The sequence below is a fragment of the Manis pentadactyla genome, chromosome 16, assembly GCF_030020395.1.
Source record: "Manis pentadactyla isolate mManPen7 chromosome 16, mManPen7.hap1, whole genome shotgun sequence".
NCBI lineage: Eukaryota > Metazoa > Chordata > Mammalia > Pholidota > Manidae > Manis > Manis pentadactyla.
This window is the reverse complement of record NC_080034.1, coordinates 51,407,782-51,433,187: the sequence shown is the minus strand read 5'-3', so window position 1 is coordinate 51,433,187 and position 25,406 is coordinate 51,407,782. Positions and strand designations below refer to the sequence as shown.

Here is a 25,406-nt window from a genome sequence, read left to right as displayed (position 1 = left end):
TTCAGTTCCTACAAATGTCCTTATCAGCATCAAATAGTTACCAGGAGCCTCATTTCATGCCTCTTATGAAGCTGCTAAAGGGCTGTGTGACATCTCTGATTCTTAACTTCTTCCCTGGAGTGAACAGGAGAGAGTAGATGAGCATGAATTGCCCACTTATTCACTTATATCTCCGCAAATAGAAATGGTTCGTGTGTCTCTTGTACAGGAATAGTCACCCCTGAGATCTCTTACAAGGTGGTGGGCACTGCTGTCTATTCCAGGGAAATGGCTCTTCCAAGGTCATCTGTTTAGCTGGGTTAAAGATCCCTAACTAAAAGGCTGTTCTGGTAATCCATTCTTCTCCTGAGGCAGCAGTGCCTTTTTCAAACTAAAAACATTTATATCTCATTCAGTTTCTCTTTCCCACCTATACTTGTCTTCTTGCCCCTGTTGTGACCCGTAGGGAACTTGGTACCTGTTGGCTCCTCCAGAGTGTGAACTGCAGGATGTCAGCGGTGAGGCCCAGGACCCAGTGGTTTACAGGAGAATCCTCCCAGTGGCCAGGGCAGGATTGTGGAGAACTCTGTTTTCATAGTTAATAAATACAGATCAAATTTTGGCAGCAGTCCCAGGGCAGCTAAAAGTCATCTTCTTGCTATGCTTTTACTGAGACTCATTACTTTGTAAATAAAGAACAGGATTCCTTGAGATTCCTTGTGATGGGATTTCATTGTGGGTACCCATCAGTTATAAAAGAGAACAGAATGAAACAGACGTTCCTGTAAGAGGGTCACTTGGAATAGAAGGCTTTCAGTGGGAGTACCTGGTCTGTCGGCATGTGTTGGGCCAGTGTTTTATCTTTGATTAAAGTGGTTAGTTGGTAGGTGATTTTATGTAAGAAAGTGTCAGACCCAGACTTACCCAGGCACCCCCCTTACCCCCCAGGTAACTGTGTTTCTGCCCAGGCTTCAGAGGAGGCCTTCTTCAGGTTCTGGGATTTGCTAACCTCTTTTCCGAGAGCACCTGCAGAGCTCCAGACATAAGACTTGAGAGGCACTGATGCCTAATTGCCTCCTAATGATCAGCAGTGTGGGGGCAGAGGGCACCTGAGCCATGCAGGTGAGCAGGTGGAAGTGCCGTCCTTGTGGAGTAGAGGCCCCACAGTGCGTGCGGCACTGGAGACATCAGGGACCTTTGATGTTCTTGTCCGACTTCATGTGCTGCTCCTGCCCCTCATCCCCATTCTCTGATTTTAGAGGGGGCTTGGTCAGCATAAGCAGGAAAAGAAACATTCTTGAGGTGAATGTAAATTCTCTGTGTGGAAAGAAAAGACTGGGTTGAGTTTGTGAATGAGATGAAAGCTCCCCTTTGCCTGCCCATGCCTCACTTTGCAGAAAGTGAAACTGAGACACAGTATCTCAATTTCTTTGGATTTCCAGCTTGGGTGAAAGATGTGCAAATACTACATGGCTTTTCTAACAGGAGGAACCTAGGTGAGGGCACAGTGATTGCGTGGTCAAGCCTTGCTCAGAATTGCTGACTTTTCGCATGAGAAAGTGGAGAGAAGTTGCTTTTCCATGCTTCCCCATGGCCGGGATTGCTCCCGTCAGAGTGGTGCTTTTCCCTCCTTGGTGGGTGGAGGGGGTCCTCACCCTGCTGTAATGTGGGGAAATAAGTGCATAGAAAATGAGATGTTGAAAACGAACACTTTATTTCTGAGGTAGCTTTGGCCAAAACCCTGATTAGACTGCAGGTCCAGGAGAACCATTTTATTTAGGATGTGCTGGTTTGATGACCCGAGAATCCAGACTGCTCATGGTGTGTCCTGCTCGACCTGATTTTGCCCCTAAAACTGGAACGTTTGAGTGAAGCAGCAGGGTTCTCCACAGAGCAGGAGGGAAGCTCAGGGCATGGAGGCAGCGCCCAGCACCTGGCCTCATGGGAGGAGATGCCAGGAGTCAGCGTGTGCCTCTCACTCACTCTCCCAAATGAGGCTGCGGGCAGTGTCCGTCTGATGGGGCTGTGGCAGCTCTCTCATCTTCTTGGGGTAGAAGCCCTGACCCCAGTAGTCTTCGCAAGAGCAGGGTGTCTGCAGGCAGATGTTAAGTTTTGCAAACATTACACAGGACTCTACTGTTCTCATTTATAATCTGCTGGGTGTATCCTAATGGATGTGACTTGTTTATTAAAATACTAATCTGAAGTGACATGGACTTCATTGCGCGCTTTTAACCTTGGGTTAACAACACTCAGGGGTTACAATACCAATGCCTCCGGCAACCTCTATTTCAATAGCTCTTCAGAGTTTGCAAAATGCTCTTCTGTGTACAGAACCTCAGATGATCCTAACAATAGAGCCCTTGGGTAATCACTATTTGAAAACAAAACAACACAATCAAGACACTGCTCTCTGGATATTTCTGTTACAAGTTGATATTTGAAATGGCTTCATACTTGAAAAGTTCTCATAATTGGTTATTATTTTCCAGTGGGATAAACTTAGATTGGAGGAATTAATACATTTATTTGGAACGGACTTGGCTTAGGTTTTCCCCTCAGTGTTATCATTGTGGTGAGGTGTGCCTTATCTTTTGCAGAGGAGAACTTGGTGAGAGTTCATTGCTCATATCAGCCACGCATTGTATATTATTCAGATGCTGTTTTTTGCACTTAACGAAAATGGAAGGATGAGCAGAGACCATTGTTCCTTTGTGTGCTCATCTCTTAATGAAGAGAGACATTTCTCAGAAGATTTTTTAAACAATATGTCATTGGACTCCCAGCTGGAATGATTTAATTGCTTTTGGATTCACACTGGGGGCATATTGTGTAAGGGCCAAAAAGCAGCCACGTGGGTGAGTTCACCACGACTCTGCTCTGTGGTTGCCTCCGAGGTATTCACGCTCTCTGGCTGGTGACTGCTGGCACACGGCTGAGCTGCCCTTGCGCGGACGGGTGCTTCCTCCTGTGACTGATGTGCTCATGGAGGACTCACCACCTTTCTTTAACCTCTGGCTGCTCCATTTTTGTCTCCTCTTGAGGCAAGTGAATATTCCAAAAAGTTGGAAAAGGGGCTGGGAGCGTGTTTTAAGAGCAGTAGTTGATGTAGTCGACTTAAAATTGTTACTAACCATCACCCACTTCTCATTTGGGGGCGCTTGGCATAGTGGTTGGTAGCACGGTGCTGCCTCGTGTCTTCCTATTTGTGGCTTCAACCTTCCTGTGTTTCACCTTTATCGTTAAAGAAGAGATAATAGGAGTGCCTCTTTCATTGCTTTTTGTGAGCGCTAAATGAGTTAATAATATGTGTTTGTGTTTATGTGATACACATATAAAATATGAAATGTGGCTGGTAGAAAGCACCGTATTATTGGCTGTTACTCATTCATTAACACCACATGTAATTGAAAAGATCTGCAGCCTGGACAGCCTTGTAACTGAAAAGAAAATCCTGGGAAGTTAGCCTGTTTAAGTGCCCGGCACACAGTGAGGGCTTCTCAGAGGTGACTGTGACCACTGAGTGTGCCATTATTCACCTGAACCAGAGTGAGCTGTTTCAGGTGTGGTAGAAGGTCCCCAGTAACTCCTACCACCAGTGTAATCAGCCCCCCTGTTGCTACTCCTCTTCCTCAAGCATGTGGTTTGCAGCCCACACGGGACCTTAGGATGCAGACACACACTTGGAGCAGCGGCCTCCAGCGTGAGCGTGTTAGAGCCCTTCTCCCCTAGGGCAAGATGTGCCCAAGGTTACAGAGACAGTCGCCAGGAGATGCCCCTGGTGGTGGAAGGGAGGGAAGCTCCTGGCTCAGATGTGTCTTCTTAATCAGGTGTCAGCAAGCCAGCCAGTTACTTACCACTTTAAGCCTCACTTTCCCTGTTTGTAAAACGGTGATACCACCAGCTTTTCCCAATAGAGTCTGGGGCAGGGGAGGATGGGAAGTGGCTGCTAAAGGGCATAGGGGTTCATTTTGGGGCAATGAAAACATTTTAAACTTACATTATGGTAATGGTTGTACAATGCTGTGAATATACACAAATCCATTGGATTGTATACTTTAAATGTGTGAATTACATGATGTCTGAATTACATCTTATTAAGATAAACAAAAATCGATGAGTTATGAATGAGTGGCAGATGCACAGTGTCTGGCATGTGAGTTCTCCAAAAGCGGAGGCTGGCCACTGTCCTGTTACTGGCCTTAAGCCCCAGGACTGAAGAAATTAATATAATTATTTTCAGAATTTTTAATCAGTTTTGTGGTTTATGTGTTACTTTGTTTTGCAGGGAATATGTTTATATCCTATATATTGTGAATTGAATTGTTGAGCTGTTTGCCAAACTCCTCAGTATTTAACATTTTCAGCTAAATTAATCTGGCCTGTCTTAAGAGGGGGGTCTTTAGTCACTTGGGAAATTGGGCTCTTCCCAGAGACTACAATGTGATAGAGAATTTTTAATAGTCCTTTGTTTCCTGGCTGGAGGGGCATGTGATAAAGCAATGGATAGATCCAAGATACTTATTTTGAGAACCTTGACAACGATCCTTATTACAATGTAAATATTTCTGTGTTTAGTTTTTCTGCATTAGTATTTTTATTCTGAAATTACCAGTCTTTATAATTTGTGTAATTGATTGCATGTATGGGGTACCTTACAGTTTAACTCCCATGTGCATTTTCAAGGCATCGCTCCTAGTAGTTACAAGTTCCTTGTTCAGATCTAAAGGTCAGCCAGAAACCTCAGCGCTTATTCAGGTATGGCTGGCCTTAAGGAATTTATCTCTGTGAATATAGGGTTTTTTGAAACCCTGAACTGCAGAATGTTCATTTGGTCCTCAAGTTTGCCCCCTTCCGAGCATCATCCATAGTTCTGTGCTCTTTGTCTTGTTCCCTGAGAGTGATAAAGCATGAAATCCCCTTCAGCCCACTGCCCGATGTCCCAAAGGGCCATTTGCTCAGACAGTCCTCTCCTGGTCCCCCTGGCATGTGGGAGAATACAAATGCCTCAGAGCCGACTGCTCTGGGTGCAGGCCAAAGGGCTAGTCAGCGTCGGGCTGGTGGTCTCATCCCTTCCTAGCTCCTCTGGGGGGCCAAGTGGGCCTAGGAACCATTTTTCTGTAACAAAAACCATTCATCCTGATTTATAGTCTTTCTGTTGTGCTGACCTTCATATTCTCATAAAGGTCATATGGCCTTTTAAACTTTAGTATCAGGAGTTATTAGGAACATATGTAAGAAACATGTTTAAATGACAGATCTGTCCATCTGTGTTAATTTACACCACTGCATATAATACATTCATGTTTTTAGATCTTGAAACAGTGGCGACCAAATTGTGATTGAAAAAAACATTCTGTGACTTAACAGAATTTAAGTTCTTATATAAAAAAGAAAATTCAGTTTGCTTTGGAAATCCTCTTAAACAATTTTCTTTCCTATTGATATTTAATCAGTGGTAGGGTTTCATTGTGTAGAAATCCCAGAGGGCTTTGTTGCACAGACCCCCTAAACCAGCGGGGCTTGCTCTTGATGCGGATGCTGCGGCAGGTGTCACACCTTGCATTTCAGTTTGATGTTGGTCCCCAGTGTGGGTGTGCCATGCTGAGATTGTTGTGGGACTTTTACTGCCCTAAACACATCCTCCCTGCATCCCCTCGTTTTACACGTGAACGTTGTAGCTAGTTAGTGGAACTGTTTGGCCAGGGCAAACCAGGTTACAGTGCGCACCCACATGCTGTATTAAAATCCTTTTGAACTGTCAGCACAAGGTTGGCAGACATTCCATTGTTTTTAGACAATAGTGACTCAAAGTTGAACTGACTCCAGGGAGCAAGTATGGCTTTTGTACAGTGACAAGGATTTAATGCCAGCCAATTGATGGAGTCTGTCTTCCCCAAGTCAGGACTCCTTGTAATGACATGAAGCTTGCATTTAAATACCCGGCTTGAGACCAGGAACTTGGCACGCTTCTCTTTTCCTTTCCGCAACACATTTTTCTTTCTTTATGGTGATTCTTTTTTTTTTTTTTTTGGTCCCTTTGATTGATTTTGGGTGTTGGGCAGGGAGGGAGCAGGTCTCACTTTGCATTAAGTTTGGAGACGGTCATGGGCCTTGTGTCCATTCTTCCCTTCTTGTCCTTTGTGTGTCTGCTAGCAGACATTTTAGCACAGCTCTCTGCAGTGGCTCTTGAACGTAAGTTCACTTCCAAGGAGGTGAAGGCTTCAGAACCCCATTAGCTTAGGGCAGACACTGAGTCATCTCAAGATAGGTAATTTTTTTCCTATTCACCTAATAAAAAAAATCAACAGGATTCTTTTCGGGTATTCAGATGAGGTGTCTTTACAAGCACAAATAATGAGCATGCTTGGGCATCTGGATATGGGAAGGGCATGGAGACAGGCCGAAGGGGATGCCTGGCCTGGCCTTGTCAGCTCTGTTCAAAGGGAATTACTGCTTTCAGATGGGAGGCCCATCTTCCCCATTGTGGCAGGAGCTTTTAAAAAGATAACCTTCTTATGTTTACATAACTCCTTTTTCCGAAGAACACAAAGCATTTTGTATACATTACTTAAAATACAGAAGTGATTCTTGGAGGGCAGATAAAGGGGGGCAGCTGGTTTGTAGTTTAGGGAATTGAGGCACAGATGTGTTCAGTCATCTGGGAACTAGAAATTGAAACCAGGCTATACACTCCTATAAGAGTCCGTGAATGTAGTGAGGGGTTGAAAGGCCTTCTGATGGGCTTTTCATAGACTGTCCTATGGACCTTGCCAGGAATCTTGCTGGCAACTAGCTGTGTGAACTAAACTTACACAGGGAACTTCGTTAAGTACAAACTCCCTGGAGCATAAATGTGAGTTCTTCCTTGGAAAGTGCTGCTTTTCTACCTGTCAAATGATCACGGCATTGCTGTTCAAGATGTTTCTACAGTAACTTCTCTTGCCCATTTCTTTGTCATACCTTTTGGGAATAAATCTTATCTTCTCTGGCATGAAGTGGCCCTAAATCAAAATATCAGCCTTCAGATTTAAAGATTTTGCTTGCTGTGGTGTGAAAACACTTGTTTATAAGCCATTTAACTTTCAGAGTCTGTGTATACAAATCAATATATGTGTCCCTGTTCATTAATGCAGAGTTATTTGTATCTGAATACAATACAATTTCCTAATACGGTTCACTGCGGGAAATGCTTTTCTTTTTCCCCCTAAAGGAGTGCAATTACTCCTTTTAATTGGGGACAGTGTGTGGAGGTCCTCCATGCATCTAACTTTCTCTTTCTGTCTCGTGTGTTCACAGAATTTGTTCTTTCCCTATGAGGTGCATGTTTTTTTTCCTTCCGCCTTCTCTCTCCTTCTCAAGAATCTTACAAATTAAGACAAAAGATAATTACTTGGAGGGGTAAAACTGGCAGGTTCCCACGACACTTAAAATTAATGAGCTGTTGAGAACAAAATACACCTCATCTCTGGCCCCTGTGGTCCCCACCCCGCCCCCCTCACCCTTTTCTTCCCATTTAACACAAGATTTGACTTTTGGCTGCGTTTGCCATTTGGGGCTATTTTGCTGCTGTAAATAGCAAGGTGGTTACAGACAGTGGATTCATTTGAAAACTATCCCTTTGTTTGCAAATTAAAGTTAATTTCATTCCATTTTTAAATTCTCATATTTTTGGAAGCTTTCTCCTTTTCCGATGATCTGATCAAAATAGTTTTCAGTAAAACCGCATGCTGTGGTTCACAGAGCAGCCACTTTGGTTTATTGTGCTGATGGCACACGCTGCCCTCTCACTCCAGATCCGCCTCTATGTCTGTCAAGGTGCCCCACGGCTTGCCTTTGATTTGCTGGGCTTTGCTTTGCAGAATATTTTCCTGAGGAGTCACTTTGGTCCTGGTGGTGGAGAAAACCCCTCCAGGGTGCGGCAGTAGAACCAGAGCTCTGAATTCCATTCCAGGTACAGATAATGCTGATGAAGGAGCTGGTTTTCTGCGGATCTCAGAAAGAACTTGCTGGCTTACCACAGCGCTCCTCTGAGTGAATTGCCTTCAAGTCCAGTTCAGCTGGCCTTGTCCCATGATTCACTTGCAGAGGAATGACCTAGACTCGTGGGCACTGGGGCCCTGCTACCGGTATGGCATTGAGCCCCTCAGAAGTAGTGTAGTGTGGTGATCCTAACAACTTAACCCTTACCCAAAGCTTGCTTCATGCCGCGCAAAGCCCCAGTCTAGGTTAATATCTTCTCATTGAATCCTCGGAGCAACCCTAAGAAACTGAAGCTTGAACCCCAGCTCAAGGTCAGATAGTTATTGCAAATGATTCTTCTGGATTCAAATTTAGGTAGCTTCATCTCAGAGCCTGAGCCTTTCTGGGATCTGAACAGGGTCCGGCAAAGCCTGGAGCGGCCGTGATGTGACTGGGCCACTGGTGTCAGGCTCTTTGGTCACAAGACCCCTTTCTACTCTTAACAATTACTGAGGGACCCCAGAAAGCTTTTATTAATGTAGATTGTATTCATTGATGTTTGCCATATTATAATTAAACCTGAGGAAATTTGAAAATATTTATTCATTTAAAAATTACAAAAACCCATTCCATGTAACATTTTTTTTTTTTTGGTGAGGGCATCTCTCATATTTATTGATCAAGTGTTTGTTAACAACAATAAAATTATGTATAGGGGAGTCAATGCTCAATGCAAAATCATTAATCCACCCCAAGCCTAATTTTCGTCAGTCTCCAATCTTCTGAGGCATAACAAACAAGTTCTTACATGGAGAACAAATTCTTACATAGTGAATAAGTTCTTACATGGTGAACAGTACAAGGGCAGCCATCACAGAAACCTTTGGTTTTGCTCATGCATTATGAACTATAAACAGTTCAAATATGAATACTCATTTGATTTTTATACTTGATTTATATGTGGATACCACATTTCTCTCTTTATTATTATTATTTTTAATAAAATGCTGAAGTGGTAGGTAGATACAAGATAAAGGTAGAAAACATAGTTTAGTGTTGTAAGAGAGCAAATGTAGATGATCAGGTGTGTGCCTGTAGACTATGTGTTAATCCAAGCTAGACAAGGACAATAAAACATCCATGGATGCAGAAGATTTCTCTCAGAACAGGGGGGGTGAGGTTCTAAGTCTCACCTCTGTTGATCCCCAATTACTCACCTGATGACCCCCCTGCAACTGTGCCTGTCTTAGGTTGTTCCTCCCTTGAGGAATCTTACCCGTCTCTGGCTAACCAGTCATCTTCCAGGGCCATACAGGGAAATGTTAAGTTGGTAAGTGAGAGGGAAGCCTTATTGTTTGAAAAGGTTAGCTTTTGACTTCTTTGCATATTTATGCCCTGTGGCTTCTATGCCCAGCATTTGTCTTGAGGTATCTTTACCACTTGGAAGAATTATGATACTCGGTAAATTTGATATAAGGCATGAATTCTATTTAAGGGTTGTAATTAGGAAGGAAGAAGAAAAGCTATAGAAGTAGCAGGTGGCAGAAAACATGGGAAGATTGATTATTTCTTTGACATATCTTCTTGTAGAGTAACTTCAGCATGTATAGGTTTTAAGCTACTATTTAAATTGTGCACACACATTAACATAATAGGAGTATAGTTACCTAACCAAAGCATACCTGTAATTACCAGCCATCTCCAGTGAAACCAAGAAAACCAGTTAGGCACCTTAGGCATTTGTGAAAACTTATCTATGATATGGTGGATATTGTACAACTGAACTTGAACAGTCTGAGAGAAATCAGACAAATTAAAACAATCCATTCCTGGGGAATGTTCACATTCCTTATGTTCTTTTAACAGTAAATAGTCTGTAGTTGTAAGATTTTGGAGCGCTATAATTTGCACTTCTCCTAATTCTTGATTGAGTTCCAACAGTATAGATCCAGTCAAATTTGTTGTTTTACTGTATGCACAGGCCAGCTTAGATATCTCCTTCCTCATTCCCATGGCAAGTCCAGGAGCTGGTGGGATGAGTGCATCTACAGCTGTAGCAGTGCGTGGATCTTTGTTGGGGTTTTTTGATGATCATCTTCTGGCATGAGTCTTCCAGAGAGTGCTGATGTTGGAAGTTCTTTTCCATATCGTATCTTAGTTCATTTTCGGGGTAGCCCAATTAGGCTTTGATCCTCTGTATAAACACAAACAGACCCTTTGCCTACACTTTTATATGCCCTTTATACTCTCGTGTAGAACTCATTGGAGGTTACCACACAGGAACTGCCTTTTTTTTTTTTTTTTGGTATCACTAATCTACACTTACATGACGAATATTATGTTTACTAGGCTCTCCCCTATACCAGGTCCCCCCTATAAACCCCTCTGTCCATCAGCATAGCAAAATGTTGTAGAATCACTACTTGCCTTCTCTGTGTTGTACAGCCCTCCCTTTTCTCCTACCCCCCCATGCATGCTAATCTTAATACCCCCCTACTTCTCCCTCCCCTTATCCCTCCCTACCCACTCTTCCTCCCCAGTCCCTTTCCCTTTGGTACCTGTTAGTCCATTCTTTTTTTTTTTTTTTTTTTTTTCTGCTTGTTGCTTTGTTATTTTTTTTTTATTTTTATTTTATTGAAGGGTAGTTGACAACAGCATTGCATTACATTAGTTTCAGGTGTACAGCACAGCGACTCAACATTTATATACATGATATTTCTAGGTACCAGGTATCACCATACCAAGTTGTTACAATATTTTGACTATATTCCTTATGCTATACATTACATCCCGGTTACTTATTTATTTTACAATTGGAAGTGTGTTTATATATATATTGTGAGGGCATCTCTCATATTTATTGATCAAATAGTTGTTAACCACAACAAATCTCTGTATGGGGGGGTCAATACTCAATGCACAATCATTAATCCACCCCAAGCCCAATTTTCGTCAGTCTCCAATCTTCTGATGCATAACGAACAAATTCTTACATGGAGTACAAATTCTTACATAGTGAATAAGTTACATGGTGAACAGTGCAAGGGCAGTCATCACAGAAGCTTTCGGTTTTGTTAATGCATTATGAACTATACACAGTCAGTTCAAATATGAATATTCATTTGATTTTTAAACCTGATTTATATGTGGATACCACATTTCTCTATTATTATTATTTTTAATAAAATGCTGAAGTGGTAGGTAGATACGAGATAAAGGTAGAAAACAGAGTTTAGTGTTGTAAGAGAGCAAATGTAGATGATCAGGTGTGTGCCTGTAGACTATGTGTTAATCCGTGCTAGACGAGGGCAATAAACATCCATGTATGCAGAAGATTTCTCTCAGAACATGAGGGGGGAGGTTCTAAGCCTCACCTCTGCTGCTCCCCATTTTCTCACCAGATGGCCCCCTGCGACTGTGCCTGTCTTAGGTTGTTCCTCCCTTGAGGAATCTTACCCATCTCTGGCTAACCAGTCATCTTCCGGGGCCATACAGGGAAATGTTAAGTTGGTAAGTGAGAGAGAAGCCTTATCGTTTGAAAAGGTTAGCTTTTTACTTCTTTGCATATTTATGCCCTGTGGCTTCTATGCCCAGCATTTGTCTTGAGGTGTCTTTACCACTTGGAAGAATTATGATACTCGGTAAATTCGACATGTGGCACGAGTTCTATTTAAAGGTTGTGATTAGGTAGGAAGAAGAAAAGCTACAGAAGTAGCAGGCAGAAGAAAACCTGGGAAGATTGATTATTTCTTTGACATATCTTCTTGTAGAGTAACTTCAGCATGGATAGGTTTTAAACGACTAATTAAATTGTGCACACACATTAACATAATAGGAATATAGTTACCTAACCAAAGCATACCTGTAATTACCAGCCATCTCCAGTGAAACCAAGAAAACCAGCTAGGCACCTTAGGCATTTGTGAAAACTTATCTATGATATGGTGGATATTGTCCGACTGAACTTAAACAGTCTGAGAGAATTCAGATAAACTAGAACACCCCATTCCTGGGGACTGTTCATATCCCATATGTTCTTTTAACGATAAATAGTCTGTGGTTGTAAGATTTTGGAGTGCTACAATTTGCACTTCTCCTAATTCTTGGTTGAGTTCCAACAGTATAGATCCAGTCCAATTTTTGTTTTACTGCATGCACAGGCCAGCTTAGATATCTCCTTCATCTTTCCCATGGCAAGTCCAGGAACTGGTGGGATGAGTGCCTCTACACCTGTGACAGTGCGTGGATCTTTGTTGAAGTTTTTTTTTTTTTTTTTTTTTTTTTCTGATCATCTTCTGTCATGAGTCTTCCCGAGAGTGCTGATGTTGGAAGTTCTTTTTCATATCGTATCTTAGTTCATTTTCGGGGTAGCCAAATTAGGCTTTGATCCTCTGTATAAACACAAACAGACCCTTTGCCTACACTTTTATATGTCCTTTATATCATTGTGTAGAACTCATTAGAGGTCACCACATAGGAACTGCATTTTTTTTTTTTAATCATTAATCTACACTTACATGACGAATACTTTGTTTACTAGGCTCTCCCCTATACCAGGTCCCCCCTATATACTCCTTTACAGTCACTGTCCATCAGCGTAGCAACCTGTTGTAGAATCACTACTTGTCTTCTCTGTGTTGTACAGCCCTCCCCTTTCTCCCACCCCGCTATGGATGCTAATCTTAATACCCACCTTCTTCTTCCCCCCCCCTTATCCCTCCCTACCCACCCATCCTCCCCAGTCCCTTTCCCTTTGGTACCTGTTAGTCCATTCTTGAGTTCTGTGATTCTGCTGCTGTTTTGTTCCTTCAGTTTTTCCTTTGTTCTTATATTCCACAGATAAGTGAAATCATTTGGTATTTCTCTTTCTCCGCTTGGCTTGTTTCACTGAGCATAATACCCTCCAGCTCCATCCATGTTGCTGCAAATGGTTGGATTTGCCCTTTTCTTATGGCTGAGTAGTATTCCATTGTGTATATGTACCACATCTTCTTTATCCATTCATCTATCGATGGACATTTAGGTTGCTTCCAATTCTTGGCTATTGTAAATACTGCTGCGATAAACATAGGGGTGCACTGATCTTTCTCATACTTGATTGCTGCATTCTTAGGATAAATTCCTAGGAGTGCAATTCCTGGGTCAAATGGTAGGTCTGTTTTGAGCATTTTGATGTACCTCCATACTGCTTTCCACAATGGTTGAACTAATTTACATTCCCACCAGCAGTGTAGGAGGGTTCCCCTTTCTCCACAGCGTCGCCAACATTTGTTGTTGTTTGTCTTTTGGATGGCAGCCATCCTTACTGGTGTGAGGTGATACCTCATTGTAGTTTTAATTTGCGTTTCTGTGATAATTAGCGATGTGGAGCATCTTGTCATGTGTCTGTTGGCCATCTGTATTTCTTTTTTGGAGAACTGTCTGTTCAGTTCCTCTGCCCATTTTTTAATTGGGTTATTTGTTTTTTGTTTGTTGAGGCATATGAGCTCTTTATATATTCTGGACGTCAAGCCTTTATCGGATGTGTCATTTTCAAATATATTCTCCCATACTGTAGGGATCCTTCTTGTTCTATTGATGGGGTCTTTTGCTGTACAGAAGCTTTTCAGCTTAATATAGTCCCACTTACTCATTTTTGCTGTTGTTTTCTTTGCCCGGGGAGATATGTTCAAGAAGAGGTCACTCATGTTTATGTCTAAGAGGTTTTTGCCTATGTTTTCTTCCATGAGTTTAATGGTTTCATGACTTACATTCAGGTCTTTGATCCATTTTGAGTTTACTTTTGTATATGGGGTTAGACAATGGTCCAGTTTCATTCTCCTACATGTAGCTGTCCAGTTTTGCCAGCACCATCTGTTGAAGAGACTGTCATTTCGCCATTGTATGTCCATGGCTCCTTTATCAAATATTAATTGACCATATATGTCTGGGTTAATGTCTGGATTCTCTAGTCTGTTCCATTGGTCTGTGGCTCTGCTCTTGTGCCAGTACCAAATTGTCTTGATTACTATGGCTTTATAGTAGAGCTTGAAGTTGGGGAGTGAGATCCCCCCTACTTTATTCTTCTTTCTCAGCATTGCTTTGGCTATTCGGGGTCTTTGGTGTTTCCATATGAATTTTTGAATTATTTGTTCCAGTTCATTGAAGAATGTTGCTGGTAGTTTCATAGGGATTGCATCAAATCTGTATATTGCTTTGGGCAGGATGACCATTTTGACGATATTAATTCTTCCTAGCCACGAGCATGGGATGAGTTTCCATCTGTTAGTGTCCCCTTTAATTTTTCTTAAGAGTGACTTGTAGTTTTCAGAGTATAAGTCTTTCACTTCCTTGGTTAGGTTTATTCCTAGGTATTTTATTTTTTTTGATGCAATTGTGAATGGAGTTGTTTTCCTGATTTCTCTTTTCTGTTGGTTCATTGTTAGTGTATAGGAAAGCCACAGATTTCTGTGTGTTGATTTTGTATCCTGCAACTTTGCTGTATTCCGATATCAGTTCTAGTAGTTTTGGGGTGGAGTCTTTAGGGTTTTTTATGTACAGTATCATGTCATCTGCAAATAGTGACAGTTTAACTTCTTCTTTACCAATCTGGATTCCTTGTATTTCTTTGTTTTGTCTGATTGCCGTGGCTAGGACCTCCAGTACTATGTTAAATAACAGTGGAGAGAGTGGGCATCCCTGTCTAGTTCCCGATCTCAGAGGAAATGCTTTCAGCTTCTCGCTGTTCAATATAATGTTGGCTGTGGGTTTATCATATATGGCCTTTATTATGTTGAGGTACTTGCCCTCTATTCCCATTTTGCTGAGAGTTTTTATCATGAATGGATGTTGAACTTTGTCAAATGTTTTTTCAGCATCTATGGAGATGATCATGTGGTTTTTGTCTTTCTTTTTGTTGATGTGGTGGATGATGTTGATGGACTTTCGAATGTTGTACTATCCTTGCATCCCTGGGATGAATCCCACTTGGTCATGGTGTACGATCCGTTTGATGTATTTTTTAATTCGGTTTGCTAATATTTTGTTGAGTATTTTTGCATCTACATTCATCAGGGATATTGGTCTGTAGTTTTCTTTTTTGGTGGGGTCTTTGCCTGGTTTTGGTATTAGGGTGATGTTAGCTTCATAGAATGAGTTTGGGAGTATCCCCTCCTCCTCTATTTTTTGGAAAACTCTAAGGAGAATGGGTATTATGTCTTCCCTGTATGTCTGATAAAATTCTGAGGTAAATCCATCTGGCCCGGGGGTTTTGTTCTTTGGTAGTTTTTTTTATTACCGCTTCAATTTCGTTGCTGGTAATTGGTCTGTTTAGATTTTCTGTTTCTTTCTGGGTCAATCGTGGAAGGTTGTATTTTTCTAGGAAGTTGTCCATTTCTCCTAGGTTTTCCAGCTTGTTTGCATATAGGTTTTCATAGTATTCTCTAATAATTCTTTGTATTTCTGTGGGGTCCGTCGTGATTTTTCCTTTCTCGTTTCTGATACTGTTGATTTGTGTTGACTCCCTTTTCTTCTTAATAAGTCTGGCTAGAGGCTTATCTATTTTGTTATTTTCTCGAAGAACCAGCTCTTGGTTTCATTGATTTTTTCTATTTTGTTTTATTCTTCTCAATTTTATTTATTTCTTCTCTGATCTTTATTATGTCCCTCCTTCTGCTGACCTTAGGCCTCATTTGTTCCTCTTTTTCCAATGTCGATAATTGTGACATTAGACCATTCATTTGGGATTGTTCTTCCTTTTTAAAATATGCTTGGATTGCTATATACTTTCCTCTTAGGACTGCTTTTGCTGCGTCCCACAGAAGTTGGGGCTTAGTGTTGTTGTTGTCATTTGTTTCCATATATTTCTGGTTCTCCATTTTGATTTGGTCATTGATCCATTGATTATTTAGGAGCGTGTTGTTAAGCCTCCATGTGTTTGTGAGCCTCTTTGCTTTCTTTGTACAGTTTATTTCTTGTTTTATGCCTTTGTGGTCTGAAAAGTTGGTTGGTAGGATTTCAATCTTTTGGAATTTACTGAGGCTCTTTTTGTGGCCTAGTATGTGGTCTATTCTGGAGAATGTTCCATGTGCACTTGAGAAGAATGTATATCCGGTTGTTTTTGGATGTAGAGTTCTATAGATGTCTGTTAGGTCCATCTGCTCTTCTGTGTTGTTCAGTGCTTCCGTGTCCTTACTTATTTTCTGCCCAGTGGATCTATCCTTTGCGGTGAGTGGTGTGTTGAAGTCTCCTAGAATGAATGCATTGCAGTCTATTTCCCCCTTTAGTTCTGTTAGTATTTGTTTCACATATGGTGGTGCTCCGGTGTTGGGTGCATATATATTTAGAATTGTTATGTCCTCTTGTTGGACTGAGCCCTTTGTCATTATGTAGTGTCCTTCTTTATCTCTTGTTACTTTCTTTGTTTTGAAGTCTATTTTGTCTGATATTAGTACTGCAACCCCTGCTTTCTTCTCGCTGTTGTTTGCTTGAAATATGTTTTTCCATCCCTTGACTTTTAGTCTTTACATGTCTTTGGGTTTGAGGTGAGTTTCTTGTAAGCAGCATATAGATGGGTCTTGCTTTTTTTATCCATTCTATTACTCTGTGTCTTTTGATTGGTGCATTCAGCCCATTAACATTTAGGGTGACTATTGCAAGATATGTACTTATTGCCATTGCAGGCTTTAAATTCGTGGTTACCAAAGGTTCAAGGTTAGCCTCTTTAGTATCTTACTGCCTAACTTAGCTCGCTTATTGAGCTGTTATATATACACTGTCTGGAGATTCTTTTCTTCTCTCCCTTCTTATTCCTCCTCCTCAATTCTTCATATGTTGGGTGTTTTGTGCTGTGCTCTTTCTAGGAGTGCTCCCATCTAGAGCAGTCCCTGTAAGATGTTCTGTAGAGGTGGTTTGTGGGAAGCAAATTCCCTCAGCTTTTGTTTGTCTGGAAATTGTTTAATCCCACCGTCATATTTGAATGATAGTCGTGCTGAATACAGTATCCATGGTTCAACGCCCTTCTGTTTCATTGTATTAAATATATCATGCCATTCTCTTCTGGCCTGTAGGGTTTCTGTCAAGAAGTCTGATGTTAGCCTGATGGGTTTTCCTTTATAGGTGACCTTTTTCTCTCTAGCTGCCTTTAATACTCTTTCCTTGTCCTTGATCTTTGCCATTTTAATTATTATGTGTCTTGGTGTTGTCCTCCTTGGATCCTTTCTGTTGGGGGTTCTGTGTATTTCCGTGGTCTGTTTGATTATTTCCTCCCCCAGTTTGGGGAAGTTTTCAGCAATTATTTCTTCTAAGATACTTTCCATCTCTTTTCCTCTCTCTTCTTCTGGAACCCCTATAATACGGATATTGTTCCTTTTGGATTGGTCACACAGTTCTCTTAACATTGTTTCATTCCTGGAGATCCTTTTGTCTCTCTCTATGTCAGCTTCTATGCCTTCCTGTTCTCTCGTTTCAATTCCATCAGTGGCCTCTTGCATCCTATCCATTCTGCTTATAAACCCTTCCAGAGTTTGTTTCATTTCTGCAATCTCCTTTCTGGCATCTGTGATCTCTCTCCAGACTTCATCCCATTTCTCTTGCGTATTTCTCTGCATCTCTGTCAGCATGTTTATGATTCTTATTTTGAATTCTTTTTCAGGAAGACTGGTTAGGTCTGTCTCCTTCTCTGGTGTTGTCTCTGTGATCTTTGTCTGCCTGTAGCTTTGCCTTTTCATGGTGATAGGAATAGTCTGCAGAACAGGGACGAGTGACGGCTGGAAGGACTTCCTTTCTTGTTGGTTTGTGGCCCTCCTCTCCTGGGAGAACAGCGACCTCTAGTGGCTTGTGCTGGGCATCTGCGCGCAGACAGGGTTTCTTCTTCCTGCCCGGCTGCTGTGGAGTTTGTCTCGGCTGTTGCTGTGGGCGTGGCCTAGCTCGGGCAGCTGCTCCAAAATGGTGGAGTCGCGTTGGAGCAGGAGCTGCTGGGAGGCTATTTATCTCCGTAAGGGGCCTCCCTGCTCCCTGCAGCCCAGGGGTTAGGGTGCCCAGAGATCCCCGGATTCCCTACCTCTGGATTAAGTGTCCCGCCCTGCCCCTTTGATACTGCCAAAAAGCACCCGCCAAAACAAAACACTGACCAAAAAAAAAATTTTTTTTTTAATTTAAAAAAAAATTTTTTTTTTTTTAATTAAAAAAAAAAAAACGGTGGCTGCTCGTTTTTCAGGCATCTGCTCACCGGTCTTGCTGCCCTATTTCCCTAGTATTGGGGTCCCTATCCCTTTTAGACTTCCAAAAAGTGCTTGCAGAAACAAAACAGAAAAAAAAAAAAGGTCACTCGCTTTTCTGGTGTCCTCCGGCGCCAGGGCACTGGTGCCCGCTCACTGTTCTTGCTGCCCTGTTCCCCCAGTATCCAGGGCCCCCTGTGCACGTACTGTGTCTGCACTCTGTTCCGGATGGCTGGGGCTGGGTGTTCGGCAGTCCTGGGCTCCGTCTCCCTCCCGCTCTGCCTATTCTTCTCCCGCCGGGAGCTGGGGGGAGGGGCGCTCGGCTCCCGCGGGGCCGGGGCTTGTATCTTACCCCCTTCGCGAGGCGCTGGGTTCTCTCAGGTGCGGATGTGGTCTGGATATTGTCCTGTGTCCTCTGGTCTTTATTCTAGGAAGGGTTGTCTTTGTTATATTTTCATAGATATATGTGGTTTTGGGAGGAGATTTCTGCTGCTCTACTCACGCCGCCGTCTTCCGCCCCTCTCCTCCATGTAACATTTTAATGAAAAGTAAACCACATGTGAACCCCCAGAACTTAACAGGTGAGAAGAATTGTGTTGTTTTATACTTTTTGCAATTTTCTTTAATGCCTGGCTTGGAAGACAGCTAGATTCTTCTGCATTCGTTCCCTTGTAGTTGTATAGCTTTAGTTGGCTTATATGAAGAGAATTAGTCTCACAGAAATAGGTAGTTAGAATAGGGAGGAGCCTTGGTAGATGATTTTGTTTAATATCACACCTAGACTCAACTTATGGTAGTTTCTTCAAGGTCGGTTGTTAATGGGAATCTGAGCCCTTAGGTGAACCTTTCAGGCTCCACTACATTACAGCCCATCAGTTTACCTGTCACCGGAAGTGGATCTCTTACATGCACAAGTTTGTAATGCCCAGTATTGACCATCTGAAAGTAATGGTTCACTGAGTTATGTACCACTTCCAATGGTTGGCACCTTTCATTCCATCGTATCGAAGAATCCCACATCTCCACTGACCTCATAAAAAAAACTCTTTAAATGTTGTAAGGGTGTCGATACAGATTTTCCAAAATTGTAGTTTTTGCTTGAAATTGTGAATTTTATCATTGGCAGTGAAAACTATTAGTTATTTTCCTTGACGGACTTACTTCATTCATTTTTGAGCAAATGGCCAACAAATAACCACACCAGCCCTTCTTTCAAATAAAAATAGCATTTCATGAACAGGCAGCTCACTTGAAACTTCATTGACCACACATAGCTTTTTCCCTAGAAACAGTTGTTGGACTTTGGTGTGCATGAAAGGGGTTTCTGGGTAGTGACTGCTTTGTCACACAAGTTTGTATGTGTACTCAATGGTGGAGTTTAGTAGTCTTAGCGACGCATACTGCTTTATCAGATACTGCTAGCTTGGGTATCATTGATGGTCCCTGACAGTGTGTGGCTAGTTAACGCTTCGAGTAAACCAGCCATTTGAAGCTTCCCATGTTCTCTGAGAGTATCCAGTAGAGCCTTACAGAACACATCATATACCGTATTTTGGTGTGGCATGTTTAGTTCAGTAATGAAAATTTATTTAGACTCTGTAGTCACTGGTGCTGGGACATAGAGATGAAGGTTCACATTCAGTACAGACATGGAAAATGTCAGTCTCTGTGATACCGTGTACAAAGTAATAACAAGTGGACTGGAGTAAATCTAAGCAATAGAGTCAGAAAGCAATTAGGAGGAAACTTAATATTTTGCCATTTGAAAATACAGGAGGGCTTTCTAAGTATTAAAGCGAAGAAAGACATTTCACAAAATGGGCTAACAGATTTAGTGCACAACAGATGGAAAAGCAAATGACAAGGGAAAGATACTTGCAACCTGTAAGGCATAAATATAAATTTTAAGGATGCTTACAGAGGGCGGTGAAAAGAGAAAGTGTTGAAGACAGTGTGGCTGTGCAACTGGAGGTAGGTGCAGGGTAGCTGCTGAGCCCTCCCAGGGGCGGGAGGTGTGGATAGTTTGATTTCTGCTTCCAGCCGGCAGGAAGTGATTTCACTTCAAAGGGGAAGAAGTTTCTCTTTGTTAACTGCCTGGCAAGGTGGGGAATTATGCAGGTCCCAGCCGGGTGGGCGTGGCCTGGAGCAAGGTGCATGTTGGGTAGGAGGACACAGTGGCCTTTTAAGGCTCCTTCTGTCAGGAAACGCACCAGAGCCCTTTTTAAATGATGGCTGTAGGGGCTCACTTAGCTTCTCCCAGCTGTTCTGCTTAAAGCTCATGAGGGCTACAGACTGCGCACAGTGTGAGGACGAGGGACCTGTGGGTGCGAGAGGAAGAGACGTGAGAGCGGGCTGTACCAGACAAGGCTGTCTAGGTTTGCAGGTCCTCTGTGGCACAGAGACAGCAAAGTAATTGCAGTTTACTGGAAAAATCCTGCACATCACTGTTCTCTTTGGGAAACCCCAAATGGGTGGGATCCAGTGTGCACATTGGGAATCGGCACTGAACCCCTAGGGATCAGGGAGGGGAGGGTGGGCTTGGGAGGCAGGTGGGCAGCCTAGCCTGGGTGAGGCTCTTACTGTCTCCACACCTGCAGGCTTCCTCTGTAAAGCAGACATGATGCTAATGCCCTTTCCCTTCGGACTCAAAGGCTGAGTGCATGTCACAGCGTCAGCAGGGTTCCCCTGGCTCACGGTGAGCATGTAATACATGTTAGCTGTTCATTACTGTGGGGCTTCTGGAATGGAAAGGGGCTGCCTCACAGCTCTGGTGCCACCCTGCTCCTCCTCAGTGGTCAGCGAGGGCTAGGGATGGCCGCTGGGGTTCTGACCCACAGCCATCAGCAGATCTATAGCCTCAAAACACTTCACTTCAAATCTGAGAAATATTATTTTATTCTAGATTATCTGTCTCTTTATATACGGGTGGTGCTGCTCTTGGGATGTGACTGTGGTTGTGTTCATTCATTCAAATTCTTTCTTTTTGTTTAAGGCCTGATGTTGATTTTCCCAAAGGCTGTGGGGTTTTTTTACAGGGATTTTTCTAAAATGGATTTTTCAGTTGTTTTCAACCAAAGCAGATAATTCTTAGGATGTTTATATATATGTTTTGGTCTGTCACTCAGTATTCAGGATTATTTCTGTGCTTGGCATTTGGGTGGTGGCTTTGTTCTGATGTGGGATGATCTCGAGAGAGTGAGACTTGCAGGTTGCCCAGACAGAATGCTTTCCTTTTATCCTCCCCTTGGTCTCGGGAACCGAGGTCACATAGCACATACTCACTGTGGTGACTGCCTTCTTCTTTCTCCTTCCCTTCTAGTTTTCAATGGTTCCAGCAGGTCATCACGGGAGAAAGAACCTGTTCAAAAACACAAAAGCAAGGAAGCCACACTGGGGAAGGAGAAGCCCAGCGACCCCCGGGCTGACAGCCGGAGGGAGCAGGCTCCGGTGAACCCCACCCCGGCGGCCCCTGCCACGGGCTCCTCGGCCAAGGGGCTCACTGCTAACCACCACTACCACCCTCTGCATCGGTCGGCTCAGGACTTACGTAAACAGGTAAAGCCTGGCCAGACACACAGGTGCCTGTGGTCTGGCCCAGAGGGTCCCTGCCTGCCCTCCAGGTGCCATCACCCCATTTGCCAAGGTTAAGTGAGGGGAAATGTGAGTAGTAAGTTCAAGAAGGCTGTGCATAGAGGGCTCAGAAAGTAAGTAGGAAGGTGCTGCTCAGAGGTGAGATGGGGACAGAGAAACCTTGTCCTTGCACAGAGGAGGCATGTTCCTCCCATCTCCAAGAGGGCCCATCAGCCGGGCCATTGGTAGAATTGCATTTACCCTGCAGGATGCCATAGTTGCCAGCACCATGCTCTGCTGACTCTTACGTATTGGAGGAGGGATTGGGATGGCAGGGCGGGAACTTGCCTCCTCTGCTGCCCCTTGTCTGTCCCCCAATCCCTGGGCACCACATGAGTCCCAGGGGAATATGGGTTGTCATCTCAGGTTGGGCTGAAAGCGGGTAAGGTACACCTTGAAATGGGCCTGCAGACTGCCTGGCGCTGGCAGCAGGCACTCCTGGACAATCTGTTCCTACTGTGACAAGTGAGCATTTCTACCAGGACTGCCGAAGGGAAGACTTGCGTGGGCGTGTGCACTGCCGTCTCTATGTGACGCAGTGTGGTGCATCTCGGCTATACCTTAGGTGCACCGTGCCCACCCTGCCCTCTGCCGCATTTCAGGGTCAGATTAGAAACAGACCGGGTGGGGTCCCTTGTGGGTGTCCTCAGCCATTGTCATTGTCACAGTGCTCTTGTCTTGGGACAAGGATTTCTTAGGACCTGGGAGGGAGAAAGTAGGCACACAGTGAAGGGCTGGCTCGCCTGGGTGGGGTGGCATTTCCTTGACCTCTACTCCTGTCCTCGCTCCATTATAAAGTCAGTGAGCCGCAGGGCCCACAGAGGGGGGCTCTCTTCATTGGGAATTTTATAACAGAGTTAAAACCTACCCTGGAGTAGACCAGAGACTTTAATCTTTAAAGATTGATTCAGGGCGAGGTACATACAGGTTGAATGAAGAGACGTTTTACTGCTAGTGTTCCAGAAAGACCTAAAGCTGGTCATTGTGTGAAAGTAGTGGAATCCGTCCTTTGGTTCAGTTGTTACCCATGATCTCTCTCATTCCTGATACCATTAGAAAATTTTCTGTCATTATGGGACCATATTCATAACCCTACACAGCAACGTGGGTGAACACGTGCATGTTTTGGTCTTAACCTTTAGCTTTCAAATATTAACTCATCCCTTCCCCAGGTGGATGAGGCAAGGATCCTCCTCATACTTCAGTTTCCGCAGTCATTACAGATCCACTTTGTCCTTTGCAGTGCTTACTTGAGGTTAAACTAGTGGTTTTGAGCATATTTTAACCATTGCCTGCTCTTCCTGAAGCACAGACCACATGGTTTTCCTGGAGAGAGCAGCTGAGCGTGAACGTGGAATTGGCCTCCAGAGTGCTGGGTGCCTGAATCTCAGGACCAAGAGGCACAAGGCAGATGGTACAGAGTACCATGGGAGAAATCTCCCCGCTCCATTTCTAAAACGATGCCTGATGTGCACTTGGTGCATACCTCTCCTGCAGAGGTTTGGCTTGTGAAAGAAAACAATTACAATGGGTATTGGAGGAGAACACCCATGTGGGGGCAGGAACCAAGCACTTTTAAGGGGCGAGGAATGAGCACAGTTGGAGTAAGAGTTGAGGAGAGCAGAAAACACCCTTGTCCTGGAGGTGCCCCTGTCCTGCTAGCCCCATGGCGTGTGCTGTGGCCTGTTGCACACGAAGCTTCAGAGTTGAAGGAGAGATCCGGGGTGCCCCATTCAGCAGCCCCCTGTCATAGGTGACCGCAGGAGCCTGACCTGGCCTCCTTGTTCAGTTCAGCGTCTGAGCAGGGTGGGTGAGTGCACGGGTTCGCAGGCATCTCCGCTCCCGTCCCTGTCCCCTGCCCCTCCCGGACTCCCTCCTGCCTTCCCTTCTGCCCTGTGTGATCAACCCAGATGGGTTGGCCGGGGCTGTCCAGTTCTGGTTGGCTCTGACCATGACCTTCACACCTTGACATGCAGGATATCTAGTCTTTCTAGGCCCTCTTGCTCATTTGGAGCCAATCATGTCAACTCCTCTCATGGGGATACTGTCAGAAATGAAAGGTTATTCTGAAACCATCAAACCCTATTAGTTAAGCACTCTGAAAATAAGGTCAATAAAAGCAGATTGTAGATTGCTTCGTAACCTCCTGGTGCAAATGACTAGGCTTCAGCCTTTCATCTTTTCACCTGCTTAAAAGATAGGGCCCAGAGGATACTCTGTTCTTTAATTTCAAATATGATTATTTTTTTATGTTGCCTAAAAGGAGAGGATGAATGGAATCAGGTGAAATACTGATGGGTGGGATGTAGGGATTCAGCACTTAAAGGGCACTGCAGAGAGGTGACTCCACCTTCTTTGCTGTGATGCATTTGGAGACTGATAAATCACGTTTTTAACTGACACCACCCCTTCGCCTGTTACCTTGCACGCTGCTATGTGATCCGTGCTTTGTGTTCACGCCCTAGACGCCGAGACTTAGAGCACGTAAATGTGTACTTCACCCATGCCTTTTCTTGGTGGGAGGGGCCTTGCAGCCCTTGAGCCTTTAGAACACAAAGGCGCTGTCCATCATGGGATACACACATATGTACACCAGCCCTGGAATTGTCAGAGGGCAATGACTGCCCCCTGGGTGATAATCTGCACGTGTCATTGGTATCTGGCAACGAATCCTTAAAATAGTACTTCAGTTTAGATGCCGTAAAAGACAGTGACAGATTTAGGATGGTAAAACAATGAGCTGGCTCCCAGAGAGTTTGGAAATGTTAGTTTTCCAAGAGTATCTTGAAGTTTTTACTTGTATAGCCTTTTGTGTGCTCTGTAAGCCAGGATGTGGACTGTCAGGCTGTGCTGAACGTGGTCACCCATCTGTTCTTACTGTGCTGAGGCTGAGCCGTAGCATGAAGAAGGAAATTACCACTTTGCATGGGCAGCCAACAGATAGGCTTGGCCAGAAGATCTGCTGAGCTGTGTCACCTTTGCCGGATAGGTTTTCACAATAAACGTACAAGAGTTGCTGCAAAGGCTTGGCCTTGTAAGAGTCAGAGCGAAGTTCTTTGAAGCTCTGCTCAAACCAAACAGCTGGGAATGCACTTCTAAATGAAAACGAATGTCAGAGAGAAATGTCAGAACGTGGTTTTGTCTCAGATGGTTAAGCTCCTGGTCAGGGCATGCTTGTAGTTTTGAGAGGCATGTATGTGTTGTGTGGTAACTGTGACTCCATGAGGTTGCCAGAAGTGGGGGCAGATGTTATAAAAAGATGTAAGATGTAGGGTCTTCCACCAGCATCCAGGTCTTCCTTTGTGAGAGCGGGGCTATACGTCAGCCTGGCCCTGCACCTTCCTCTAACAAAGGGGCCTGCCACACCAGCAGGTCTTCCCCCACTTCCGCAACTCACTGGAGTTCTGGCCATACCTGTCCAGGAGACTTCTTGTCACTTTAGGCTCCTTTGTTTTTTAATTCAGCTTTTTAAGGCCAGAGGGACTGTCCCCAGCCAACAGATGTTTCTTGGGAGTTCCCTGGCAGCTCTTCTGGGTTCCAAAAAGATAGGCAGAGGCATCAACTCAATTGCTCCCCCTGGTGGGAAGTAAGAGCTTGACAGTTGAATTTCTGGATGAACTGAGGGCAGCTGCTTTGATT

General features: G+C 43.8%; 1 protein-coding gene across 6 annotated transcripts in view; it reads left to right on the top strand.

The window, feature by feature from the left end:
• JARID2 (jumonji and AT-rich interaction domain containing 2) overlaps positions 1–25,406 on the top strand; it is a 263,143-nt gene that overhangs the window by 201,928 nt on the left and 35,809 nt on the right. For all 6 annotated transcript variants that reach the window (XM_036890250.2, XM_036890385.2, XM_036890163.2 and 3 more), the window contains one exon: positions 21,457–21,692. In XM_036890250.2, coding sequence (XP_036746145.2) covers positions 21,457–21,692 — 236 coding nt within the window. The remainder of the gene's footprint in view (positions 1–21,456; positions 21,693–25,406) is intronic.